Raw genomic sequence first — 25,200 nt, 5'->3', positions numbered from 1 at the left:
GGGGGGGGGGGAGAGAAATATGATTTTGAAATAACATTACTCAAATAGATTATATGTTATTATTAACATCATATAACGTGAGTTCATAAATCTCTTCCCTAAATAAACCAATGATGCCTGACACCATTTGCTGAGCAAATGTTCAATGACAAACTGTAGGATATGCATCAAGAGCTCTATTTGTATGATTTAATAAATTAAACATATCATTGTCAGACATCTTCATTAAAAACTTCAAGCATCTTTCTCTAAATGTTCAAAATTAAAGGACTTGTCCTCAAATACTGATATGTACATTCTTTTTTTTTGAAGGGGGGGGGGGGGGGGGGGGGCAGGCACGAAGCATGGGGGGGGGGGGGCCTGCCCCCCCCCCCTCCCCCACTTTTTCTCGCAGCAACAAATTTTTTAAAATTTACATATAAAAAATGGAATTATCATTGAGTTGCCCCCCCCCCACACTTTTTTGGGAGTATGTAAAAAATTGATATGAAAATAAGGAAATGAGTAGTGAAATTGAAGTTATAGAGTAAGCCAGTCAGCCCCCCCCCCCCCCCCCCCCCCCCCCCCCCCCCCGGATTAGGATTTTGAAGATTTTGGGAAACAACATTTTCCTTTTTTTTTTTTTTTTTTTTTTTTTTGCTTGTCAAGATTTTTTGGATGAGTCTGGCCCCCCCCCCCCCCCACTTTCAAAAACGATACTACGTGCCTGGGGGGGGGGGTGTCTTTTTTCGATTGTCTAGGTTATTGTTAGATTAATAAAATACCAATTACAAAGATTGCTTTTATTCCATGAATTCGCAACCATCTGCATAACGTGCCATCTTCTAAATTCTTTTTATGGAAAATATAATTTTTTATGTACACCTTACCTACATATATACTTATTAGGTAGGTGTAATTTTTATTACGTAAAAATGTAGGTGCCATTGAATCGACTAACTGAACACAAAAAAAAGATCTCCCTGATCAATTATTTTAAAATAATGGTTCTGATGTTACATAAATAAATGGGACTTGGTAAGTAAGTAAATTATTTATTATAGTAACGTGTTTCAATTAAACATATACACATTGAAATGTAACATATTATTGTCACACCCAGCCCACCGGACCTCTAAATATAAAAGTCAGTGTGAAAATTTTGTTTGTCTTAACCTGAAAGCTTTAAATATGAATTGAGCACATTGTCGGGGAAAATTACACAGTAGTGTTCTAAATAATCGTTGTCATTAAAATTTTCGGAGCCTAAAGTGGTTTTTAAAAGAGAGTTGCGTAAGTCGTTATATAATGAGCATTTTAAAAGAAAGTGTTCTTCAGTTTCAATTTCGTTTAAGGCACAAGAGATGCAAATTCTATCGTCGAGGCCACGAAACCACCCAGTTTCAACACGGAGGGGGATCCCACATCTAATTTGCGCCAGAGTGGATTTCATGTTTTTGGAATGTCCAGTAGCACATAGTTTTCAGTGGTGAAGTGTTATTTCATTAACCGGTATTTATGTTCTCTCGTTATTAAAATTTTCATCCCAAATAAAGACTCTTTATAAATCTGTTGGTATTAAATTTTTTTTAACCTATTCCAGAGACGAATCATATTTGTTTTGTGTCGAGAACTGGCAGGAGCCAGTCCACATTCTCCTCGAAAAGCTAATAACGGTGCTATTCTGTAATATATAAATAGTGCCTGTTTGGGAGGGTAACAGTTGAAATTGACACCCCGAGAAAACCATTGTCAACCGACGCGAAGCGGAGGTTGACAATGGTTTTCGAGGGGTGTCAATTTCAACTGTTATCCTCCCAAACAGGCACTATTTATTTTGTTATACTGAATGTCTTAATTTTTAAGAAAATGTTACTGCTTTTATATAGGAATAACGTGAATTCTACAGCGAACCGTACGCGCATAATTTTCGCGCATGTAACATTTTTTAATGTTACCCGTTGCTAAGTGCGTTGCTAACGCTGAGGGTAATAGAAAATATTATTAACTGCGTCTTAACCAATCAGATTTCAGTATTTAACATGAAAGTATAACAATAAGGAAATACCGTATAGCGTGATCCTGAACTTGTCCAATGAGTGAAAAGAGTAGAAATTCTGAGAACCCCACACCCCACTACAGTTATCGAGGACTGGTACAACGCAGCTGTTAAACAGTTTTTCAAGAGAGGAAAAGCTCATATCTTTCAATTGATGAATTATTGATATTAACGATCGCCTTTCTGATTTGAATAAATTTTCTTACTTTTGAAATCTCTGTTTCCGTTGAATAAAATACCAAGATATTTGTAAACTGAAACATATTATAAGCTGGAGTTACCCACATTTTGTACACCACTTAATCACAACCTTAAAAATTTCCTGCATATCCTGTTCATTTCTAGTAATTTAACCACTGTTCGATAGATTGTTTCTGAATAATTCCAACATAAACGAGTATGTTTAATACAACATTTTTATTTCTATGTAAGCAACATATAGTCAAATAGCAGACTTGCTATTTCATAGTGGTTAACACTTGCATTTAGAATACAACACAGAGGTTATTTGCCTATAACGTCTTAATCAAAATATAACAGTAATTTGAAAATTAAAAAAATAGTACAAAAAATTCTTGATACTGCCCAACATAAAACAAATTAATGTAATAAAAAACTAGTATATTTTATAGAAAAATTTCAATATAATTTTCTGTGCAAAGCTACTTAGTTCTACCTTCTGAATTTACAATGTAAAAGGGTTTGACAAAATTATCGTATTTAAGAGTTCTTCTCTTAACAAGATTCATTACACAAATGTGCCAAATAATCTGTTATTGTTATACAAATTTACACTTAAATTAAGAAGAACTAGGTTAACATTTAGCATAGTTAAAAAATTATATCACAAAAATATGTATATGGCTCTTCTCTTTGCATGAATCATTAGTCAAATGTCTCAAATACGTTGTTTGTTTTTATTTAAAGATTAACATTCAAAGATGAGTTAAGGATATCATCAACTATAATTATTAAAAAAAATACGATAATAAATGCATGTGAAATTGGAATGCGTTTAATTAAAATATTCAGAATATAAAAAATCCACAACAAATAAACACATTCAAGATTTAAGACACTTTGAATTGTACATATTTAGCAATGAGGAGCGAACATTACCTGACATTAACTTATAAGTCATGTATTTAGCTAATATACATTTCTAAAATATGTTAATAAAATGACACAAAGTCCATGGTTAGATATCTATACAAGGTTTCTCTCTCTATATATATATGGCACTTGATAATATTACGTGTAACACAAGTTGGTAACTGTGTTTACATTTAGGAGTATTAGGAATATAAATACGACTCTTCTCAATATTTGTGCAACATTTCAACATGCTTACTTATGTTTATTTGCATGAGATTTCAATGGATCCTCGGCTCAAAGAAGCATTGGTAACTACATGTATATAGTACACAGGTGTTTAACAAAGTTATAACATGTAACATGTCTGACAAGCTTTATCGTCATGGATATCATACGATTAACCGAGTTTTGTGAAATTTGAAATACGTGGTCTTAGTAGGGTGCTTCTAACATAATTATATTATTTCTAATTTTAATGTTATTTCATGAAACAATTAAAGAATAATCATTGATTTATCATATTGTTTTACATTTATAATATCATCATCCCTCAAATACAGTGCCAAATCAATGAAAAGTTTGGAATAATCGAATAATGCTGTTTGAACAGCGAACAGGGGAATAAAATACTCTTTTGGGGGAGGGGTAGTGTTATTCAATCCATTGTAAAGGAAAACAAGTCATTGACTTGATGGATAATCAAAGCGATAGTCTTTACTAAAACGTGTAAGAAATGCTTCCTTTGCAGCGAACATTATCAACATTTTACGACATAGCATGCAGGTACACCCCAAAAAAGAACGGTAAGAATAAATGTATAAATTGATTGTTTCAGACACAACAATTGGTTATTGCACAAAAATGGTTTTTGTCCAGTGTCAACATAAACATTGACGATAAAATGTAATACATGTACCTGTATGTAATAATTCAGATCACAATACCACAAAATTACAATCCTATTCACAAACAAACACCAATTACTAACAACATCTAAAGGTAAGCTGATACTCAACTCGATTAAGAGTTTACAAAGACACTCATGAGATATTTTCTAGTCCACGATGGTTTATCAAATTTTAACGATGTCATTGACATATTCGTCAAGCAAACAAAAAATCACAATTAAGAAGTCGTCTATCCATTAATCATTCCCAAGAATGTCAAACCTGATCATTGTAACCAGATCTGGTTCATTAATAAGTCTATTCTAATCCGATATTGTTTCTCCATAGAACTTTGATGTAAGTGACACTTACAATTGATATTCAATTAGCTAATCAACTTTTTTTTTTTGGAAAACCTCTACTTCTGAGTTATGATACATGTGTAATAATGATAAAAACAGAATAATGTTCGCTGCAATAATGTATTTCTTCTCCATATTTCCTCCTGATATTGTCAGATTATAAAAAAGTCGGAATAATGTTACTTCAGCTCAAATCAATGTTTATACATATATTTTTTTTAATTCACACAAGCGTAAAAACATAACGTATAAAAAATTATGTATTAAATTATATGACATGTCCATCTATATAATTGGGTTCCACTTCACATGTACATGTACAACAACATGCAAGTATGCAGTTCTTCTTGGCAGTAAGATAACGGTTCCTTTTGGGTCAAACCTTATCTGTAAAAAAAAAACTTTCCCACATCACCAAAATCGAGTTTATGAGTACTTGCACTTGCTGCCTCTAAACAATTCAAAGTACATGGCATTTCTCGCGCATTTTTTATGCTGTCATTCTTTATTCGAACATGAATCCAGGACATGGTTTCAAAAAACAACCAAAAAAAAAATCACGATTCGTTTAAACTCTGAATAAGAGTGGCAAAGTCTTGAGAATACACAGAAAAACACTGATTATTTTCTAAGCTTGTCATTAGCATGATTATATACCAGGTTTGATCACATTTCAAAAACAAAAAATAAAGAATTCTTCTCTGTCCTAATAAAACTTTTGTTACATGATATAGATGTACTTTCAGAGTGAATCAAAACTGCAATGCATTTCCTCTTCATTTCTTCTTCTCTCCATCCGAGGACGGTGGATTTTCCAATTGCTTTTTCAGTTTTTCTGATTGCATGACCACGTGCCGTTTCCATTTACCAATGACTTCGGGAGCTTCCAAAATTCTTGGAATTAGATCTGACAATAATGCCTTCTCGCTTACTGTTACTGCGAATGGATACTTTGATTTCTGAGGTTGAAGAACCTTAAAAAGAACATCAAGTTCGGCATGTTTCAAAACTAAGACCTCGTCTTCTTTAGCAATAATCGATAAAAGCAAAGGAGTCAAAACTTTGTGATGAAATACATTGGCATCTCCCAGAGGGTAAAAATACCCGCTCAATTCATCTGACCTCAACAATTCTCCAATTTTATTCTCTTCTTTTATACTACAACCTTTCTTACTGCAAATACTAACATATACTTCCTCCTTTCTTTTATCACCTTTTTTTCTAAAATCTTCCAATGAAATTTTTCCGCCAAAAAAGGCTGCAAAAAGCAGTAAACAGACATAATCCTTGCTGTCGGAACCTGTTGAAGATTTAGCATCAAAATCAATTCGCATTTTCAAGACATTTTCCAAGCTGTCAGATAGAAGAGTGTCTGCACATGCAAACAAATGTTTGTTTACACACATCATATCAAAGAGAAGTGGAATGCCAATCCCTCCTTTTGCTTTAGCTTTCTTTGCCCAGTTTTGCAGTGTCTTTTCATGGATAGTAATTAAAGAATTATTTGCATGTCGCTTGTCTATTGTTTTCAAATTCTCTTCCTTCTTCTTCTGAGTGACATTAAACTTGTTGTAGGCAATATGTTTTTTCAGTATTTCTAATTTTTCTTGCTTATCTAGTGCCTTTTCTGTTAACTCAACTACAAAGTCTTTATGGAACAGTGGGCAGTCACCAATCTCTTTTGCACAATTTTTCCACGTTGTATCTGTTACAGTGCATATCAATCGAAGCTTGCCTTCATCTATAAATTTTTTCAAATCTGTGAATTTTTCTTTATGAGACTTAAGCAGTGCTGGTTGATAGGCATACTGATCTAAAACATCATCCAGTAGCACAAAAGTAACACAACCTTCAACCATTTTACTCCCAACTTCTTCAACTGACTCGCAGATTTCAACCACACATTTTTTGCCATTGATTTGTGTTCCTTCCTTCTTGCTAAGGAGATTGACTGCACTAGTAGTCTTCCCGGATCCATGGGGACCGACAAATGTCAAAATGCCATGCACCTCAAACAAACCTATGCATTTTGTGTAGACTTTGGTTGGGTAGAAGACATTGGCTGTCAAATAATGACAAGTTCTGAGAAGTTCTGTTTGAAAAAAAAATCATTTTGTATCATCATATCAAAAGAAAAACCCTAACTGAATATTCAAGAACTTACAAATACATTTTTTTCTTTTTACATATAAAAATTGAAGCAAAAATAAAAGAATAATGCAAGTTAGTTACAGTTCTTCTATTTTCAAAACTAAATGCAAACATTTTTGTACTTCATAATAAAACAATGCATTGTTATGGTTTTAGTTCTATAAGTAAATGGGCCAGATTTACATTTTTTACCTTCAGGAAATTTCTTTACTAATGGTTGTCTCATCTCTATGTCATCCTTTTTATTTTTCCCTGAAAACAGATTATCATTAAGTAAACATACTGCTCACAATGCTGGTCCAGTACACTTTAATTTGCATCTTTCATAATAACAACTTAAAACCACCAAGAAACAATTACCGGTACATAGTTCTCTTTGACTTCCAAGAACCACAACAAGTTTTGAAACAAATTTTCAAAAAGATTTTTTTAAACACAGTGATATAATTAAAAAGATACACATGTATTAGATAAACAAATATAATACTATCACCCTAAACCAAAATCCACCTCTCAATTTCAGGGGCATTGAAAGTAACTTTAATTTAAGGAATAAGGAAACATTCTTTGAGCATTTTAAGGTGATCAAATAGGGTCCGGGTGATCAAATCAATTAAAGTCTGATTGTATATGATCACCTCATAATGTTCAAAGAAAGATTCCTTCTTACTTATATTTCTATAATTTTCAGCAATTCTACAATCAAAATTCTACAGTTAAATGACTCTGGAGAAAATGTAAATAACTAGAGTTCACTTATTGATTATAGAACTGAATATTCATTTGATCATCTGATTATTTGACAAATTCAATAGGAATTATGAAAGTAGATACTGCTTATCTTTTCAATAGTTGTTGAATTTAAACATGCAAATTAACTGACTTTGATTATTTATCCTGCAGCTACCCTTTGCATTGACCAAAAAAAAGTAACCAAATAAACCAAAGCTATATTCGGTCAATGCCCCCAATATAACCTCTTGCTTTCAAGGGGGATGTGCGGCCATCTTGTACTTTTGAGGATAAGAAAGTAAACACTTCTTGAACAGACTTGTGAATATGTATTAAATACATGATAACTGTCTTGAAATATAAGTGATATTTGGGTTCGGGTGAAAAACATGAAGAGGGCTTGGTAAGCCTTGCCCTCTGTCATGTTTTCTTTCCCTCGCCCAAATACCGGTATAGCTTATATTTCAAGACAGTAACCATGTATTTTATATATATTCATTAGAGCAAGTAATAATCAAAACAAACAGTAGATTTCATTTTACTTTAATTTCTTTTATCAGGGTGGCTTTTATCCCTTGATATCATTAAATGACCGACTGAATTATTAAAAAAAAAAAGATGCTAACCATGTCTATAAGATGTAAAAATCAAAACAACGTCATTTACCGTACTTGTACACAATGATACATGTACCATATCTGAACAAGGTCATGGGCTTCCGTTTTCCTATCCAACAACAGTATCAAGTAATAAATAGCAGGTCAAACTTAACAAGCGTACCTGATCCTCCACTTCTCCTTCTACAGTACCAGACACAACAAATGCCGATGACCACTAAGGTAGCCACAGCGACCCCTGCCCCCGCAATCATTGGTAGGAAGTTGGGCCCAAGCTTCATGCCACCATTATGAACAACGCTGTATTCAAAGAAACCATAAACAAATTATTTTTTAAAAATTCAAATGGTATTGCTATGTCCTGTTTTGTGGCTTAAGGTTACTGCACAGTTACTACATGTACCTACATGCAGTCATTTGGTAAGTATACCGTAAATTCCTTATATTACGTGAGTACTTTATTCCGCGATACCACTGTTTTGTATCCAATCGTAAGAATACAAAATCGCAGGCACAAATTATTTGTTATAATTTCCTAAAGTACAAAACTGTCTTAAAAATAAAAGCGAGATTTCAAAATCCGCGAGGGCTGCTTTTTGCAATTTTACACAGATATTAATTTCTCGCATTTAATTAGGAATCTACAGTAAGTCAAATTGGACCAAAGTGGTCCAGACTAGGACTTACAAGTCTTAAACAGGAGTCTGTTGTGACCTTGCATTGAGTTTTGACATGGTCACTGCACACTTATCACAAAGGAACTATTGGGTGATATTTGAGCCAGTTCAGGCCAAAGGGATATTATAATTAAATGGCCTGAATAAGGATTTCACAAAGAAGATTGCTATGACCTTGGCCTTTGATCTGTATGCAAGGTTCAAGGTCACTGAACACCTTTTACCAAAATCACATTTTGAATGAATGAAAAAAGTGTCTTATGGTATAAATTTTATTTCTGGATAACATAAAAAATCAACAATCCTCTGGTGTAAATTAAAACACTGTAAATATACATTCGATACTAATATACCTGTATTTGAATTTGAATTTTTACTGCTACTGAATGTTTTCTTTATTTGAAGTATACATTTTGTTGGTATTTATTACCACTCTTGATTTTATTGTACATGTATCACTGGAAAAAATTATGAGAAAAAAAACTTACTCTGGTGGTTGTCTTGTGAAGTTCAGACAGCCTGGATCTAAAGGTGGGAAAAGATAAACATTTTATGATTGAATATAATCAAACAGTTCAAACTTCATCAGAAATTCACATCAATGAAATTCTGCGTGTCTTAATCATGCCCCATGTTTTAATGGGACATGTATGCAGCAGTCAGTATTGTGGCTTTGACTATATATCTTACAAAAAGCCTAGTAGCCTGAGGCCTCACACAAATGTTTTATGTAGGATGACTTTACATCATTCACACGTTCGCCTGGTGATTTCTCTCACTGACAACAGTTCGTAACTTTTCAGGTAACCATTGATCCAAGCATGGAAGAGTTTAAAATGAACATGATGCACAGTGAGAAAGAGTTCTTTTCAGGGAGATAGAGAAATGTGGTTCCTTGGCATCTTGTTTAATCTTGATATATTTCATAAAAAATAAGTACCAAAAAATTGTTTGTAGCTCTAGATTCAAGTCATGCCCTATAATTTCAAACCATCAAGAGATTTTATCTATAATGACTTACAGGATGGCTGCAAAAGAAAAACAAATTTCATAGAAACATGGTAGAATTTTATTTGAATTGAAGTTGGATGCGGGAGATGAAGTAGGTAGAAATAGACATGTGAATAAAAGGGTAGCGTTAAAATTAAGGGTATGAAATTGCATGTACCTAGGCCACATCCCTCATCTGAGTAAAAATAGCCAAAACTGTAGCTGCAGGTTTGTAGCTCCCAGTCTGAATATGACTGAATGAAGTCGTCTTTTTACTTGCCTCAGACTTTCTCTAAAACACACTGACTTTGGAAAATGAAGTATGTTAAATTCAAAAACACAACATTACCTTACTTTATGGGGCTGGTGATGGTGTTTAAAAGAATATTAGAAGCAAGTAAAGTGACAATATGTCATGTGTGGTAAATTGTCTGAAGAATTTAATGGTAATAATTATTTCAACTGAATTTGTGCATGTTGTGTGTAAATAAGGTTAATCATTCCAATACTAGTTCAATTTTTAGTGTGCTGTATATTGCAACCTTTTTAATACATAGGGAACTTTAGCTCTAAGGTCATCCATCTAAATTTTGTTTAGATAAGGAGCTACAGACCTGCAGCTACCATAATTGAACAAAAAGCTTTAGGTTGTCTTATGAGTATCAAATACACCAGTAAAATAAATAGACAACTTAGTAGAGTATACCTTGTTTATAAAGAATTTCCAATTTTTTCTCCACATATTCTTAAGTTAAACATTTAGCTACTTTTGTTGTTTCAGTTTCATATCAGTTTTTGAGAATAAGAAATAAAAACATCTACCCCCTTCTAGAGAGCCTGGTTTAAACAAAATTGAATATCAAAAAGTCGACTAACCCCCCCCCCCCCCCCCTCCTCCACCCCAACCCCCACCGTGGCCCCACCTTACCCTCAGGGATAGGGAACTAAACAAACATGAATCTACACTACCTGAGGATGCTTCCATACAAGTTTTAGATTTTCTGGCCAAATAGTTATTGAGAAGATTTTAAAGCATATTTCTCTATATACTTCTACATGAATGTAAAAATTTGACCAACCCCCCCCACCATCATTGTGGCCCAAGCATACCCCAGGGGATAAGGATCTGAATAAACTTGTTTCTACACTACCTGAGGATGCTTCTACACAAGTTTCAGCTTTTCTGGCCAAGAGATTTTTGAAAAATACCAACAAATTTTATCTCCACTTTAAAGAGGGTATGGCCCTTCATGCATTCATTTGAACAAACGTAAATCCCCTTCACCAAATAATGCTTTGTGCCAAGTTTGGTTAAAATTGGTCTGATGGATTTGGTGAAGAAAATTGAATAATGTGAAAAGTTTACCACAACAAGACAACGATGATAGACAACAGATAAACTTTGATCAGGAAAGCTTACTTGATCCTTTGGCTAAGGTAAGCTAAAAACATAACAAAACAACAAAAAATCATGCTTTCCTTACATTTGAACACGTCTCTAGATTGGAATTGTTGAGATGAACATATTCCTCTCTGCGGATCACAAGGTACTGCATCAAACCCTTTAGCGTTTAGGTTAAATACTGGACAGTAGTCTGGAATTAAACATAACACACATGAAGATTAATACATTGTCTATGAGAGCTGAGGCAAAAGCTTGCCTTTGTTGATATTTTTCAGCAAGAATTGACATTGTACATTGTAAAGTTCTACTTTATGATGATATTGCCTTATCTATAGAATTAAATAACAGGATTTTTTTTTTTAAATGTTCAGATGTTTATTCATGAAACTAGAAGTTTTATCTGTTGATACCAGGGGTATTATACTTTATTATCAACACGTAAGGCCAGTGAAAAAAGATACGAGTGTGCGAACAATTAAAAAACATTTCTATTTCTAAATGACTTGTAGCCAAAATTTTTAGGCCGTACATTAATAAATTTGTGCAGACGATTATATTTCTTCTACTTGTTTCTGATAAATTAATTTAATAAGACTATTTAAAATGCGAAAAATAAAAGCGGAAATAGAAAATAAAACAGTGCAGAATTTCCTGAAATTGTAAATTTAAATTATTATTAATTACCGGTATATCATTTGTGTAGTTTTATTAAAAAACGAGAGTGCGGGGTCCGACAAACAAGAAATTATATTGGTGTGGCCTAACTGAAGAAAACATGACTGTTCATGTTCTCTGTATACATGTATTAATTTTTTCAAGACAGTTGTGTATTATTACATTTAAAGAACTATAGTTTGTCCCAAGTTATTGCTTCAATCACTTTTTGATGATTTTGATAAAAATACACATACCTTTGAAAGAATTTAACAGTTGAAATCGATAAAAGGGAATATATCAAAGACATCCTCATTAAACAGTTATCATTTTTCACTCATAAAAGTTCACAGGAACCAAAACAATGGCCTATGTGCGGTTTTATGCATTTTTTGCCCCCCAAAATCAAAGTTTTAGAAAGAGCTTAAAAAATAAGTGAAAAGATAGTTAAAATCATATTGGAAATAAAGGTGTTAAAGGTTATCACAGCAGTGACCTCATAATGTAGAAATGACGTCATGATGATTGCATTATTTTGATAAATTGACGTTTTGTAGCAAAATATGGGTGTTTTCCAATGGTTTTTCGACTGGGAAACATCAAGCTCAGGCTTGCTCAAGTACCATTTTTTAGTATAATATATATAACTATTTGAAGAAAAACATATGTTAAAATCGCACTTGAGCAGACCTGCGCTCTATACTTCCCAATGCAAAATATAGAGCAAAAATGAGAATATTTTCATTTGTTTGCAAATTTGCGGAATTAGGTTACTGTTAGATAATCTGGACATTTTTCTTATTAGTGGATGAACGTAGTTTGAGCACAAAGGCATATATGATTATCGAAATATCAAGCAAAAAGTGGTGGAATCAAAAACTCAGGACAGAGTATAGATATGATATGATTAAAATTTGGTCCTCATAACTCGCAATTTTCAAGTACATAAATTTGTTCCTCATAACTCGCAATTTTCAAGTACATAAATTGTCGATTCTACATAAAAGAGCTCTCGATCTGTTTAGTAGGGCTGCTTGGAGTGCTTGCTCTTAAAACAAACCCTTGAGCATGTTGAAGAAGGAATCTCTATCGAGGAGGTATGTCCAATGCACAATGTTTTATCAATATTGACGACATTGCAATGTTGGCCAATATCGAGTAGACATTGTGTTAATATCATATTAGTATAATTATTAAATTTGCATTTGCAGCGTACCATTCATATTCTGTGTACACTTTCGATATCGCAATGTTAACCAACATCGAGTCGACATTGTGTCCACATCGAGTGTCTTGTTTCCTGTTTACATCATCGACATCGCAATGTTGATCGATATCGGGTCGACATCGTGTTTACATCGTACCTCTTATATCCTGTTTACATAGTCGATATCGCAATGTTGATCGACATCGAGTCGATACCGTGTATACATCGTGTGCCTCCTTTTCTGTTTACACCGTCGACATTGCAGTGTTGATCAACAACGTGTAGACTTCGTGTCTACATCGTACCTCTTATAACCTGTTTACACCGTCGACATCGCAATGTTGCTCGACATCGTGTAGATATCGTGTCTACATCGTACCTCTTATATCCTGTTTACATCGTCGACATTGTCAGTATCGCAATGATGACCAACATGGTGATATTTTATATGTCTTACATTGTATATTTCTACTCGCGATGTAGACAATGTAAATTCGATATTGGTTCAACATCGTCGAAATTTCGATGTCGACAATGTCGACGATGTTAACAGCAAAGAAATATCGGCAATGTTGACGATGAAAACTCGATATAGGTTCAACATCGTCAACGTTGCGATGTCGACAATGTCGACGATGTAAACGGCAAAGAAATATTGGCAATGTTGACAATGTAAAATCGGTATCGTAACAATATTGTATGCATCGCAATGTCGACGATATCGAAAATGAAATATGTATTGGACATGAATGCTACCAAGACCTGGCCGCGGCCTGGGACTGAATATAGATCAAGATGATCATGATGGTAGGTAGCTGCAGGACTGTAGCTCCCGGTCTGAAAAAATTCGGATGGACGACCTGGGAGCTACAGTGCCTCCCATAGTAAAACACTGCAATTTACGGCGCACAAAAAATTGCACTAGTTTTGGACTTATTAACCTTATTTTCACACAAACTCTGTAAAAATAATTAGAACCATTAAATTCTTCAGCAAATTTACTACTGATATCGTTACTTTACTTGCCTCAGACTTTCTCTTAAACATGATAACCGACCTCAGAAAATGAAGTATCTTAATTTACGTCGTGATCGAGAGTCGCCATTTTTAAATGTAAACAAACTTGCACCACTTAATTTACAGGGCTGGGGATGTTGTTTAAAAGAATATCAGAGGCAAGTGATGTGACAAAATCTTTAGTAAAATGTCCGAGGAATTTTTTTGGATTAAGTTTTTGTACACAATGTGATCGTAAATGAGATCAATCATTCCAAACCTAGCGCATTTTTTTATGCGCAGTAAATTGCAGTTTTTTACTATGGGAGGCACTGTAGCTCCCAGGTTGTCCATCCGAATTTTTTCAGACCGGGAGCTACAGTCCTGCAGCTAGATGATAGGAATTTAAGGTATTTTTTTGTATGGAACTGAGCAGTTAATAGGCAAACCATTGCACATTTTCAGTTTCACTTTTATCAACTCAATTACTCCTCTTAACAGGTTGGGACCACTCTCCCAAATGGGATATAATAGCCCGTTTGGGATATAATAGCCCAAATGGGATATAAATTTTAAGTGCAAAAAATTAAAAAAATTGATTTTGAAATTTTTGATATAAATCCGCATTAGAATAGATGAAATACAACAACTTTTGGTAAACAACTTTTTCTGTAGCTGTACTATTACTGAGATTTATCCCTCAGTTTATCCAAAACTTCTTGGGGATCAATCTTACAAACTATAGAAATATAGAAAAACTTCTTAACCAAAAGTTGTTGCATTTTATTCACATTAATGCGGAATTATTTCAAAAATTTTAAAATAAAAAAAAATATTTTTTTGCACTTAAAATTTATATCCCATTTGGGCTATTATATCCCAAACGGGCTATTATATCCCATTTGGGAGAGTGGTCCCAACCTGCTTAATCTAACGTTACAACTCAATTGTAATGATGAGTCACTGAGTTGATAAATATTGTCAGTTGCAACAAGATAAAGCGAGAGTATCTATTTCTAAAACAAATTTAAGAAAAAAATCCCTAAATAGTACCAGAGACATAAATAACATGTTATTTATGTCTCTAATAGTACCTACTCGGTTGAACCCATCCGGAACCCATGCACACTTCCCCTGGAACTTCCAAGTTGTTTGTAAGACAGTGATATTCCTTTGGAGGATTGCCACTTGTATCTGTACAATTGAACAGCGCTTTCCTTTTCATCCATTCTGTCTCATTTAGTGGACACGTCTCGCCAATCTCTACTGGCACAAACATTTTGGTCAAAAAAATATTTGTTCCGGATTCCCAACTTTCGGTTTCGTATAGGCTCGTTCCAATCCAATCGTAACTACTCGGCCATTTCCGCTGGCGATAGAGTCAAGCTATGCGGTGCGAGACGTTTTTGGGGCCTGGGCGTTTTGAGACACATGATTTTTTGATACTATGGTGACAGCTTAATCCGTTCCACACACTTGATTAATTATGTTTTCTATACCTACAAGTACATTGATTATTGGGAAATAATAATAAGGTTTTAATTTGTCTATACATTTGCTCAATACTCCGTAACTTTTTCACCAAGTGTCTGATTACTATTCCGCGGGACACAACCGAAGCCGGATAATTTCGTTTGTCGCATGGGGATTCGGAGATGGGGGCTGGAGGGGGCCAATATTCATTTAACTATATTCTCTTGGAGAAAAAGTACCCTTGGATTTGGGTCCGTTTTTTCCTTGGTAAGCCCCCCCCCCCCCCCCCCCCCCCGGTCCCACGACCCTCCTTCTAGATCAGACGCGGCATGAGCAGTGGATAATTACCATTTTTATTGGTTTACCCAGATATATCTAGCTCTGCCATCTTACTTATTTGCATTGTATATTTTTCCCTGACACGAGGCTGCAGTCGTAAATAACGTAGGCCTATTATAAAATGCTATACTAGTTATAAATAAGTGAAACACGATCAAAACGAGTAACTGGGTAAATTTACTTCACATTTTTGGGGTTTAACAGTCATACAACACTTGATACACACACATCTACAAAGTCATACCGTATATGAGTGCCCGCAATGCCAATGCCAACACAAGCCACTTATCATCGCGAGAATGATTTACTTGAAATGTGTGGACACTCGGGATAACTATTAGCTATTTGGAAAATATTTTAGCTATGAAGAAGTAAACGTTTAGTCGATTAGAAACAACGATTAGCACGACGAAATAACATTTACATTGTACTATATGAAATGCCGATTGAATGAAAGAAAAAGTGAGCAAGCCCATACTTCACGCTCCACCATTACTTGTACTTATACTATGCTACACATAATGCTTGTATTTGAAAACGTTATCAAAATTCTAAATTCAAAAGGGCCAACATTCCGAAAAAAAAATAATAACGAAATTTCCTGGTATTTGCACATCTACACTGTGTGTCCTAAATACCTACAAAGTTTCATTGTAAATTTCGTGCAGCGGTCAGATAAGTTTGCTCTTACAAACTGTTCCATTACAATATTCAACATTGGGCCTGCATTCTGAAGTCGAAAGGGCAAAAAATAATACCGGTATATGCTCATCTACACATTGTGTCCTAAATCCCTGTAAAGTTTTAAGCAATTCCATGCAGCGGCTAAGAGGAGTTGCGCTTACTACTGAAATTCCAAGAAAAATTACACATTGTATCCTAAATTCATACAAAAGTTCACTAAATGCCATGCAGCAGTGCAAGAAGATATGCGCTTATAAAAACCAGGACTGGCGTACTACAATATAAAAGGTCACCCGTACGGGGGGCATAAAATTTTTCTTATTTCAATAATGGTCCACCATCGATACTACGGATAAAAAGAAGCCAAGATGGTCGTTTGATGGTGGTATAAAACCTTTACAGATTATGCTAGATTGATCAAAAGTACACGTAATTCAATTTCGTCATTTAAATATCCAAGTTATTTAGAAAAGAAATTTGTTTTCTTTACATAAACAGCTTTCAAAGGTTCTCAAATTCAAGAAAAGAATACTTCGGATTATTGAAAACCGAGATAAGTGGGCTGCATATCCTATAACTCTAGTATCAATCGTTTTGCCATTTGCGGGGAGAGGGTTGATAAACAAAACAGGAAATTATTTTCCTTTATTTTAAACATATATTTGGGGAGAATTAAATATACAGAATGGTCCTGTGTCCAGAACTTGCATCAAATATCCTTCTCGTCATCTACCTTGCCTCTTGTGATGGCACCAAAGCAATCTTGAAACTATTTCGTTAACCTTAAACATAACACACATTGAAAATTTGCATTTTATTTCGATTTGAGAAGGTTGGTGGGCACAAATGTACAACCATCATTAAAAGTAATACTTTTCATATCTCATTAATAACTTTACAATGCACAACATGTTGGTAAACAAAACAAGACACATATATACCTACATAATGAAGTAAAAACAATCTTTGACTAACTGAAATAATCATGTTCTTTTATATTCAACCGTTTTTTTTTCTTCAAATATACATGTCATTTGATTACGTATGTTTTAATTCTAAGTGAGAACATTTCAAAAGTAATAGTATTTTTTAATGTAACTAAAATCAAATGAAATTCAACATCGCAATCCCTGTCTTCCCCCTCCCATAAAAAAACCCTAGTAGAAACATTACCGATCGTTAAACTAATAAAATACTCAAATACCATCACTTTAACTTGTCTCAAGACAATCTTTCTGCTCAAATGTCAACAAAAATAAAAAAATCATGAAAAAATGTTGTATAAAACAGTTTGGCTACAGCTCTGAAACATACCATCAATGGTTAAATCTGCATGAAATGCATAACTGAAAATCACAATGTCAGACATTTAAAGAGTTTTGATTCAATCATCAACAGGGCTCCGTGACGGAGATTTATCATCATTTAGCTGCCCGTTTCTTGGGGGAGATCGACTCCTTGATTTACTTTGTGGTGACCTTGACCTACTTCTGGACTTGCTTGGTGACCTTGATCGCGACCTCTTGCTGGACCTACGCGGACTGATGGAACTGGATCTCCTTCTTCTCCTGCTACTATGGGAGCGGCTACGACTTCGCCTTCTTCTATCACGTGAGCGTGATCTAGATCTAGCATTAACATACAAAAGAAGAGAAAAAAAGTTACAAATAATATAGAGGTCAACAGTTTATTTTAAAGACATACTTTTTGTTTACCTTGACTGTTAAAAAGTCGGTTTTGATATATGATCAATTTTTTTGGAAAGTAAGTCTTAGGTAATAGCATTCAGCTTGGAGTAAGAGGTAATGTACACTGACCTTCGTCGTGAGGGAGAGGGCGATCTGTAGCGGCCACCACGAGGACCACCACTGCTGCGCCTGTCATACCTGTCAGGGTAATCCCTGGAGCCCCGCCCAGATCTGTAGTCATCATAGCCAGAACCCTGCACAACACACCATCATGAATTGAACGTAAACAAAAATCCACTGATTAAACTCTATTTGAATACAAACAATGCATATACCAAGTCTATATACATGTATATCTATATATGATCAAAGAGAATTAACTACTGACCCCTCTTGAAGCAAGTGAGCGCCTGGGTGCCCCTTTTGCCCTCTCCACTATGATACTAGAGCCACATATTTCTCTGCCATTCTCATAGCGGACTGCATCCTAATAAAGAAAAGAGAAGAAATTAATACTTTATGTAAAATCAAAGTACAACTAGGGAGCAATCATTAGTAAAAGATAATTTTTCTATGTGATTTGAAATTGTTATAACGCATAAATACTAAAACACAGATAAGGACAAAAACAAATGTACTAAAGAAAAACGAACAAATAAAATAAAAATAAATATGAAAAGTCAAATATGTACCCACTTGCAGTTCATGATACTAAAGTACACATATATAAAGACCATAACATTACAAAAACAAATAAAGCAGATGAATCTCATTAACTTTGAACTGTATACCCTTTAATACCATTGAAATCTGTAGTCAGTTGTGGTAAAGTTTGGTTACAATGGCAAAGGTTATATTGGCAACATGGATTGGATTGGCTAACAATGGCGGCCGTGTGTCAAAATATGGACCCTGGAGGGTAGCAGTCATGGTCGACAGCAAGAGAAAGTCGAAGCACATGACAGCAGCTATTTGTGTTTCAGAATATTCAGAATTTGGCTTTTGTTTTTACAGAGATTTGATGATTGGACTCATGGATGGAAGGGAATGGATTCGTGGCCACCTGGGTTTGGATTGGGGTCACGAAGATGGTGGAATGGTTTGGATTGGGCATGGCGGCTTTTGCTGCAAGATGTACATAGGATCATATTTCAACACCATATGCAGTGCTCCCAATGTATACGCATTAACAACACTTAACTGCCATTTCATTTGTAATCTAATTTTGTATGTCTGTGCTTGATATAAACAATTCCTCTATTGGTAACTCTCTGCATATCATGGACTTCTTATGTTAAACAATCAACAATTTTGATTGCCTAAACATTTTAACAAATTTTAATTGTGGTTTCAAGACTGAGGGGTAAACACTTTTAAATTCCCAAAGGCTAATTGTTTCATTTCACTTAAATAAGGACAAATGCACACTACAAAATAACAATATTACTCTTGTTCAATTACAGTTACTTATATCTTTCCAGTGTCTTGATCTTAACTGAGAAAAAAAACTTTTTACATAACCAAGAAAATTTAAAGTAACATTTTAATGTGAAAAAGTAATTTCATATCTCTAACCTTAACCAGTAAAATAAGAAACATATCATATTTCATATCAGTTAAGTAATAAATTGGAACCGTTTAAGGGGTTGGAAATGTATCTGAGAAGATATTTTATCCTATTCTTCCTTACCTCAGCATCTCTGTGATCTTCATAGTCAATAAATGCATAAGCTACAACAAGAAAAAAATTTGAATTAAAAGAAAATCACACATTGTGTTTCAGTAAAAAATACTGCATATTTGTCACCATTTACATAATATATCTTTTAAAGTATTTATCATTAATAATTCAATATGATTTAAAAACATGTTGTAAATCCTGTTTACAATGGTACTTACCCATCTCAGCACCTACAAAAAAAATTGAGATTAAATAAGTTGGAAATTTAATTCTTCATTAGTGATGTGGTATTTAATACAGAATTTTTTTTTGTGGTGTATATACATTTCAACAATACTATCTTTGGTGATTGATGTGTGATATGAAGGCAGCGACAATAACCCACATGAATCATGAATAAAAAAGAGAATATAAATATTGTTTATATTTACATCTTCATTTTAATTAATGAATTGCTTGTAAAAAGTAAATAAAAGTAACTAAATTATTGTTAATGTAAATTGTGTGCTAGACAAAATAAATAGCCAAATCGTCTTATATGATAATTTGAGTTTAACATAATAATGAATGTTTTTCTTAGGTCCTGAAGGTTTCGACCAATAAATAAACTGGTCAGAACTGGATCATGTAGATTTCAGTCCTGTCTGTTTCTAGTGAACTGTGAATTACAAACAATTTCCATAGCAAATTGAGGGAATCATACTTAGTAGATGTAGAATTATACAGGTTTGGACCATTCGCTCAAATAGGATATAATAGCCTGTTTGGGATATAATATCCCAAATGGGATACAAGTTTTTAAGTGCAAAAAATAGAAATTTTTATTTTTCTCAAAATATGGTAAATCCGCATTAGAATAGATAAATTTTAACATTTTCTGTAACTTACTAACTAAACTATTACAGAAATTATTCCCTCAGTATATCCAAAACTTCTTGGGAACCAATCTTATAAACTAAAGATTTAAAGGAGAACTTGTATTCCAAAAGTTGTTGCATTTGATATAAATCAAATGCAAATTTACATAAAAAATTACCAAACTAAAAATTTTCAGTTTTTGCATTTTTATATCTCATTTGGGATATTATATCTCAAACCAGGCTGTTATAGCCTATCAGGGTGATTGGTTCCAACCTGTTAAATACATGTAATACTAAAACAAATTAATTTATTATGCCGTTATTTACAGCGTGATAGAGCTTATAACACGTCACTATAATTTGTGCTCATCAGATTTCTTCATAATATTCACAGCCTTTATTTGACTTAAAACTCGGTAGACCTAGTTCACAACAACGTGTATATTAGTACAATGTACCAGTCGGTGTTATTACACGTACAAGAGTTACTGTTCTTGAATTTCTCATATGTGCCACACGTTTACCGAAAATAATATGGATAATATATTGTCTAAAATTCAGTATACATATTCAACAAAAATTATGAAAGACCCCAAAAAGCATTTGAAATAACAAGGTAAACACGTTCGATTAAAACAACCACGCAGACCTCTCTGGGCGCCATATTTACACCGTGACCCAATTTTTGAGACAGTAAACTGTAATTGTAAATTGTGGAAACAAAGAACACATCTTTTATTTACCATATTTAATTTCACATCTTGTCATTCGTCCATACGGTTCAAATATATCTTCTAGATCCCGAACTCTAGTTGACTTGCTGAGTCTGCCTACAAAAAGAGAACCCTCGTTTGCCCTCCTCGACATGATTGAACTTCCCTAAGTGTCCGGAAATGAAAGAGTAAGACCAAAGCCAAGAACGTTGGAATGAACCATTCCGAACAGACATATAGTTCTAGAGAACCTTTATACCCAAACTATTGACCAAACAACACCCCCATCCGCCAAAAAAAAAAAAAAGAAACAAATTATATCAAACAAAATTGTATTTATCTATTAAGCCCGGAAAAAATTCAAATTTTTGTCAGTCAAGAGATAATGATATACAAAAGTTCGAAGAAAAATAAACTTGGACAGTGGAGAAAGAGGTTGCCCTCAGACTGTTACTTTATATTGAACGTTCCAATTATTTTTTCAGAGTACTATATATACAGTGGCGGATCTAATGGATGGAGGAGTACTTAGGTTATTTGGGTATTTCCATTTGAAATCACCCCCAAAAAAATGAGAGAGAGAGAGAGAGAGAGAGTATTCTTGCTGTAGATCATGTTATCGTTCAATATTTCTCATATCTGCAATGATAACATGATTAATGTTTAATGGGCCTATTGGATGCTCAACATATTAATTTCCGAATCGGTGTTTATTCAGTTCATTGTATGCACGAAGGAAACCGTGTAAATTATACATGTAGTGTAGAATCTCTCCAATAGTGAATGAATTAATATGGCTTTGAATTTAATTTAGAACTATTAAATTATGGCTAGTACTACTTTAGTAATTATTAAAAAAAAGTTTATTTTACTTTTCGCCACCTCCTCAATCATCTCTTTCTTCCTCTCTCCAAATTTTTAAAAAGATAATTAAAAATCACTGCAATTTTTATGACACAGATCTAGATCTTACATAGACAGTATTAGAATGAATGTAAAGACCAAACAATTAATAAGTAAATAATTATAGATGATAAAAAATAGATAAAAACATAGATAAAAAAAAATAAATAAAAAGTAAATGAGTAAATGAATAAATATTTTCAAAATTGTACATACATGTACTTGTACACACCGTTAGATATAAACGAAAACTTATTTTAAATATTTTTTTATCTGCTGTATGTGTAAATCACAAAAGTTTTCATGAACAGATATTTATTTATTACAAATTACGATCATGGTCATGCCACACATGCATGCCTTATCTAATGGATCGATTAGTTAGACATTATAAATTAAGGTTGTGATTGTATTTTATTTCTAAAATAAAAAAATGCTAGCATAGGAGCACACATACAGTAACGTGATAATGTAATTTTTCTTATGTACAAATCATAATCATCATTTTAACAAAACTGCCTTAACATTTCATAAATTATACTTGCTACTCTTCGGCAAAATTAAGAAAATTTGAGGACTTAAGAAACTTTGGGAACCTTTTCTTTACTTAAGATTTAGCTGAATGAGTCCGAATGTTTGCTTTTTCTATACTTTGGATAGCATCTAAAATGAATGCTAATTTTTGTACGATTAATCTTCAAGTTGACTTTTAAGACTATAAAATCTTTTCATCGACCCCCTCTTTCTCTCATTTCAATATAATTGCAAATGAAACCGATATGATTACTATAATTCATATGTTAGACTAATTAAGGGCAGCACTGTCTTCTTGCAGATCGTAAAGAGATGGATTAGAGCTTTACTAGATTTTGGAGACGAGCCAATCACTAGTGTAACAGGTTTATCCGTTGATGTAAAGAAGAAATCAACACTCCTGTTAGGGTTCGAATAACGGGCTTTTATTAACACCAGTTATATAAATAGATTTGATTTGACCCTGTAAAAACAATATAACAAGTATGAATATACGGCATAAAACACATGAACTTCAAGTAATTACTTATTGATGTACAATCAATATATTGAAGTAATTTAACTTTATAAAGGGAGATAAGTCATATAAGTAAACTACAATTTACATAGTATCTCCTTTACATCAATTTACATGCATTTACATTTCCGTTATAAAACCATTGCTATAATTATGTAATGCATATAATACATTAATCTGATATTCTAAGCATATGAACATACACATACCATTCTATGGGAAAAGGCCCCATGTACAAGTTGAACCAAGTTCAATACGACTCAATGGTTGCAAGGTATATGTGCATTCTGTAATTAATTATACAACTATTACACTATCATAAAAGTAGTTTTAATTAAAACACATCTAGGGAGACTTCAGTTGTTATAACTATTTTAACTTTAACTTATTATTTCAAAAGTCTCTCTCTCACTATTCATTCAATCAGAGAAAGTGCAAAAGAATTATAAACATGATTAAATACTGATCTGACATTTAGTAGAAATATTATAAATGATATTAATATTAGTAATATTAGATTAACTTACCAAGAAGAGATGTAATTTGTCAAAAACGTCTGTACACCTTTATTACAGTCCGCTCTCTTCAAACTCTTGACAAAGATTAAACTAAAACCCAAAGAACTTTTGGAGGGAAATCGACCAACCAATAGACAAACAAGAAACAAACAAAAACACCAATGAGATTAAAAGACACAACTTAACTTTGACCAAAATATAATTACTGCCCTAAAGGCAACTCTGGACCTTTCTACAAATTAAGTTGTCATGAATGAATGCACACTAATGTATTTTAAGATCAATAGAATAATTATAGAATCCAATATATATGCATTCAAAAAAATCATGAAAATATCAAAATGAAATGATGCATATGTAATATACATGTACTTGTAATTAAATCATAAAATATGAGACTGCTACACTAGCATGATATTTTTTAACACAACGTAGTAGTTTATAAGAATTATTTTTTATAAAATAAAACTATAATTGTTATTAAGAAGCTTCAGAAGGTTTCGCCCCCTGGATCTTCTGGCTTAGGGTCTATAAGCAACCGCCCACAATCCTATGAAAATAATTCTGCAAGCCTTTAGCTGACACTTATATATTTTTTTCAATACGCGTTTAAGTTACAACAAAGCCTACATGTACAATGTACTTCCAACATCGCAAATCACGCATAATACGTACAATTCTCTCTCACTTACGGGGACTCAAGACTGTGACTTGATGTACTTCTTGCTAGCATGCCACCATTTTTAAATTTCCCCTCAACTTCAACCCCTTTTGCTTCTGGATTCGCGCCAATAGTTGTCAATACATATTCCTTAATATGAAAGGAAATAGAACAACGCTATCCCGCGGTTTCCACAAAGCAACAATTTTAAACATATCATAGTAATTCGTCCAGTAATTTAAAACCTTTTTAACTTTTATCCACTCTGTACGGAAGACGACATATTGCATCAAAGCAACACAAAACACAGGATTTCTAATAAAAGTGGAATAACACACCTGGAAAAAGTCTCTCAAATTTACAGTACATTATTTAATTATGAAAAATATACATGTAATGATAAATAAACTGTACATACATGTAATTTACATGTACATTTATGTCAAATAATTGTCTATTTCAATCGAATTGACCTATGATGCCGGTATTGATTTCTGACTAAACAAATAGCGATTTCCGTTCCACTTCTTGATTATAGGCCATACACAGTAAACTCTTGGGTTCTAGCTCTCAATAAGGTATAGTGATTGAAAAAAGTTTAACAGTCGTTGTCCGAGCAGTATGAGTAATGGATGCCTTTTTTACTTTAATTTTTTATCTTCAAATCTTAATATTTTCAGTTTACTTTCTATAATACGATACATGTACTTTAATATTATGCGTTTATTTACAACAAAACTTATTAAATTGTATAAGATGTTTAGGGACAGGCTGGCCTTGAAGGATATCTAGACCAAAAACATGCAGAAATTTACAAT

The 25,200-nt window shown here is 33.4% G+C and overlaps 2 protein-coding genes across 3 annotated transcripts; both read right to left on the bottom strand.

Moving 5' to 3' along the window:
* Positions 1-2,436: 2,436 nt before the first annotated feature.
* On the bottom strand, positions 2,437-15,147 carry LOC105342697 (uncharacterized). Its single transcript, XM_066084526.1, has 6 exons — positions 14,910-15,147; positions 11,034-11,144; positions 9,048-9,084; positions 8,046-8,182; positions 6,726-6,785; positions 2,437-6,474 (listed from the first exon to the last, which is right to left on the bottom strand). The coding sequence occupies exons 1-6, from the start codon at positions 15,088-15,090 to the stop codon at positions 5,159-5,161; spliced, it is 1,842 nt and encodes a 613-aa protein (XP_065940598.1). The 5' UTR covers positions 15,091-15,147; the 3' UTR covers positions 2,437-5,158.
* A 1,959-nt stretch (positions 15,148-17,106) lies between these two features.
* LOC105342698 (probable splicing factor, arginine/serine-rich 6) lies at positions 17,107-21,442 on the bottom strand. Of its 2 annotated transcripts, XM_011449723.4 has the most exons (6): positions 21,280-21,442; positions 19,895-19,906; positions 19,686-19,726; positions 18,384-18,482; positions 18,125-18,249; positions 17,107-17,935 (listed from the first exon to the last, which is right to left on the bottom strand). In XM_011449723.4, the coding sequence occupies exons 1-6, from the start codon at positions 21,401-21,403 to the stop codon at positions 17,692-17,694; spliced, it is 645 nt and encodes a 214-aa protein (XP_011448025.1). In that variant the 5' UTR covers positions 21,404-21,442; the 3' UTR covers positions 17,107-17,691. The 2 variants fall into 2 exon arrangements, with proteins under 2 accessions (XP_011448025.1, XP_065940597.1); XM_066084525.1 differs by lacking the exon at positions 19,895-19,906.
* Positions 21,443-25,200: the final 3,758 nt, after the last annotated feature.

This window comes from Magallana gigas, chromosome 5 (genome assembly GCF_963853765.1).
Source record: "Magallana gigas chromosome 5, xbMagGiga1.1, whole genome shotgun sequence".
Lineage (NCBI taxonomy): Eukaryota > Metazoa > Mollusca > Bivalvia > Ostreida > Ostreidae > Magallana > Magallana gigas.
This window is presented reverse-complemented; position numbering and strand designations above follow the sequence as displayed.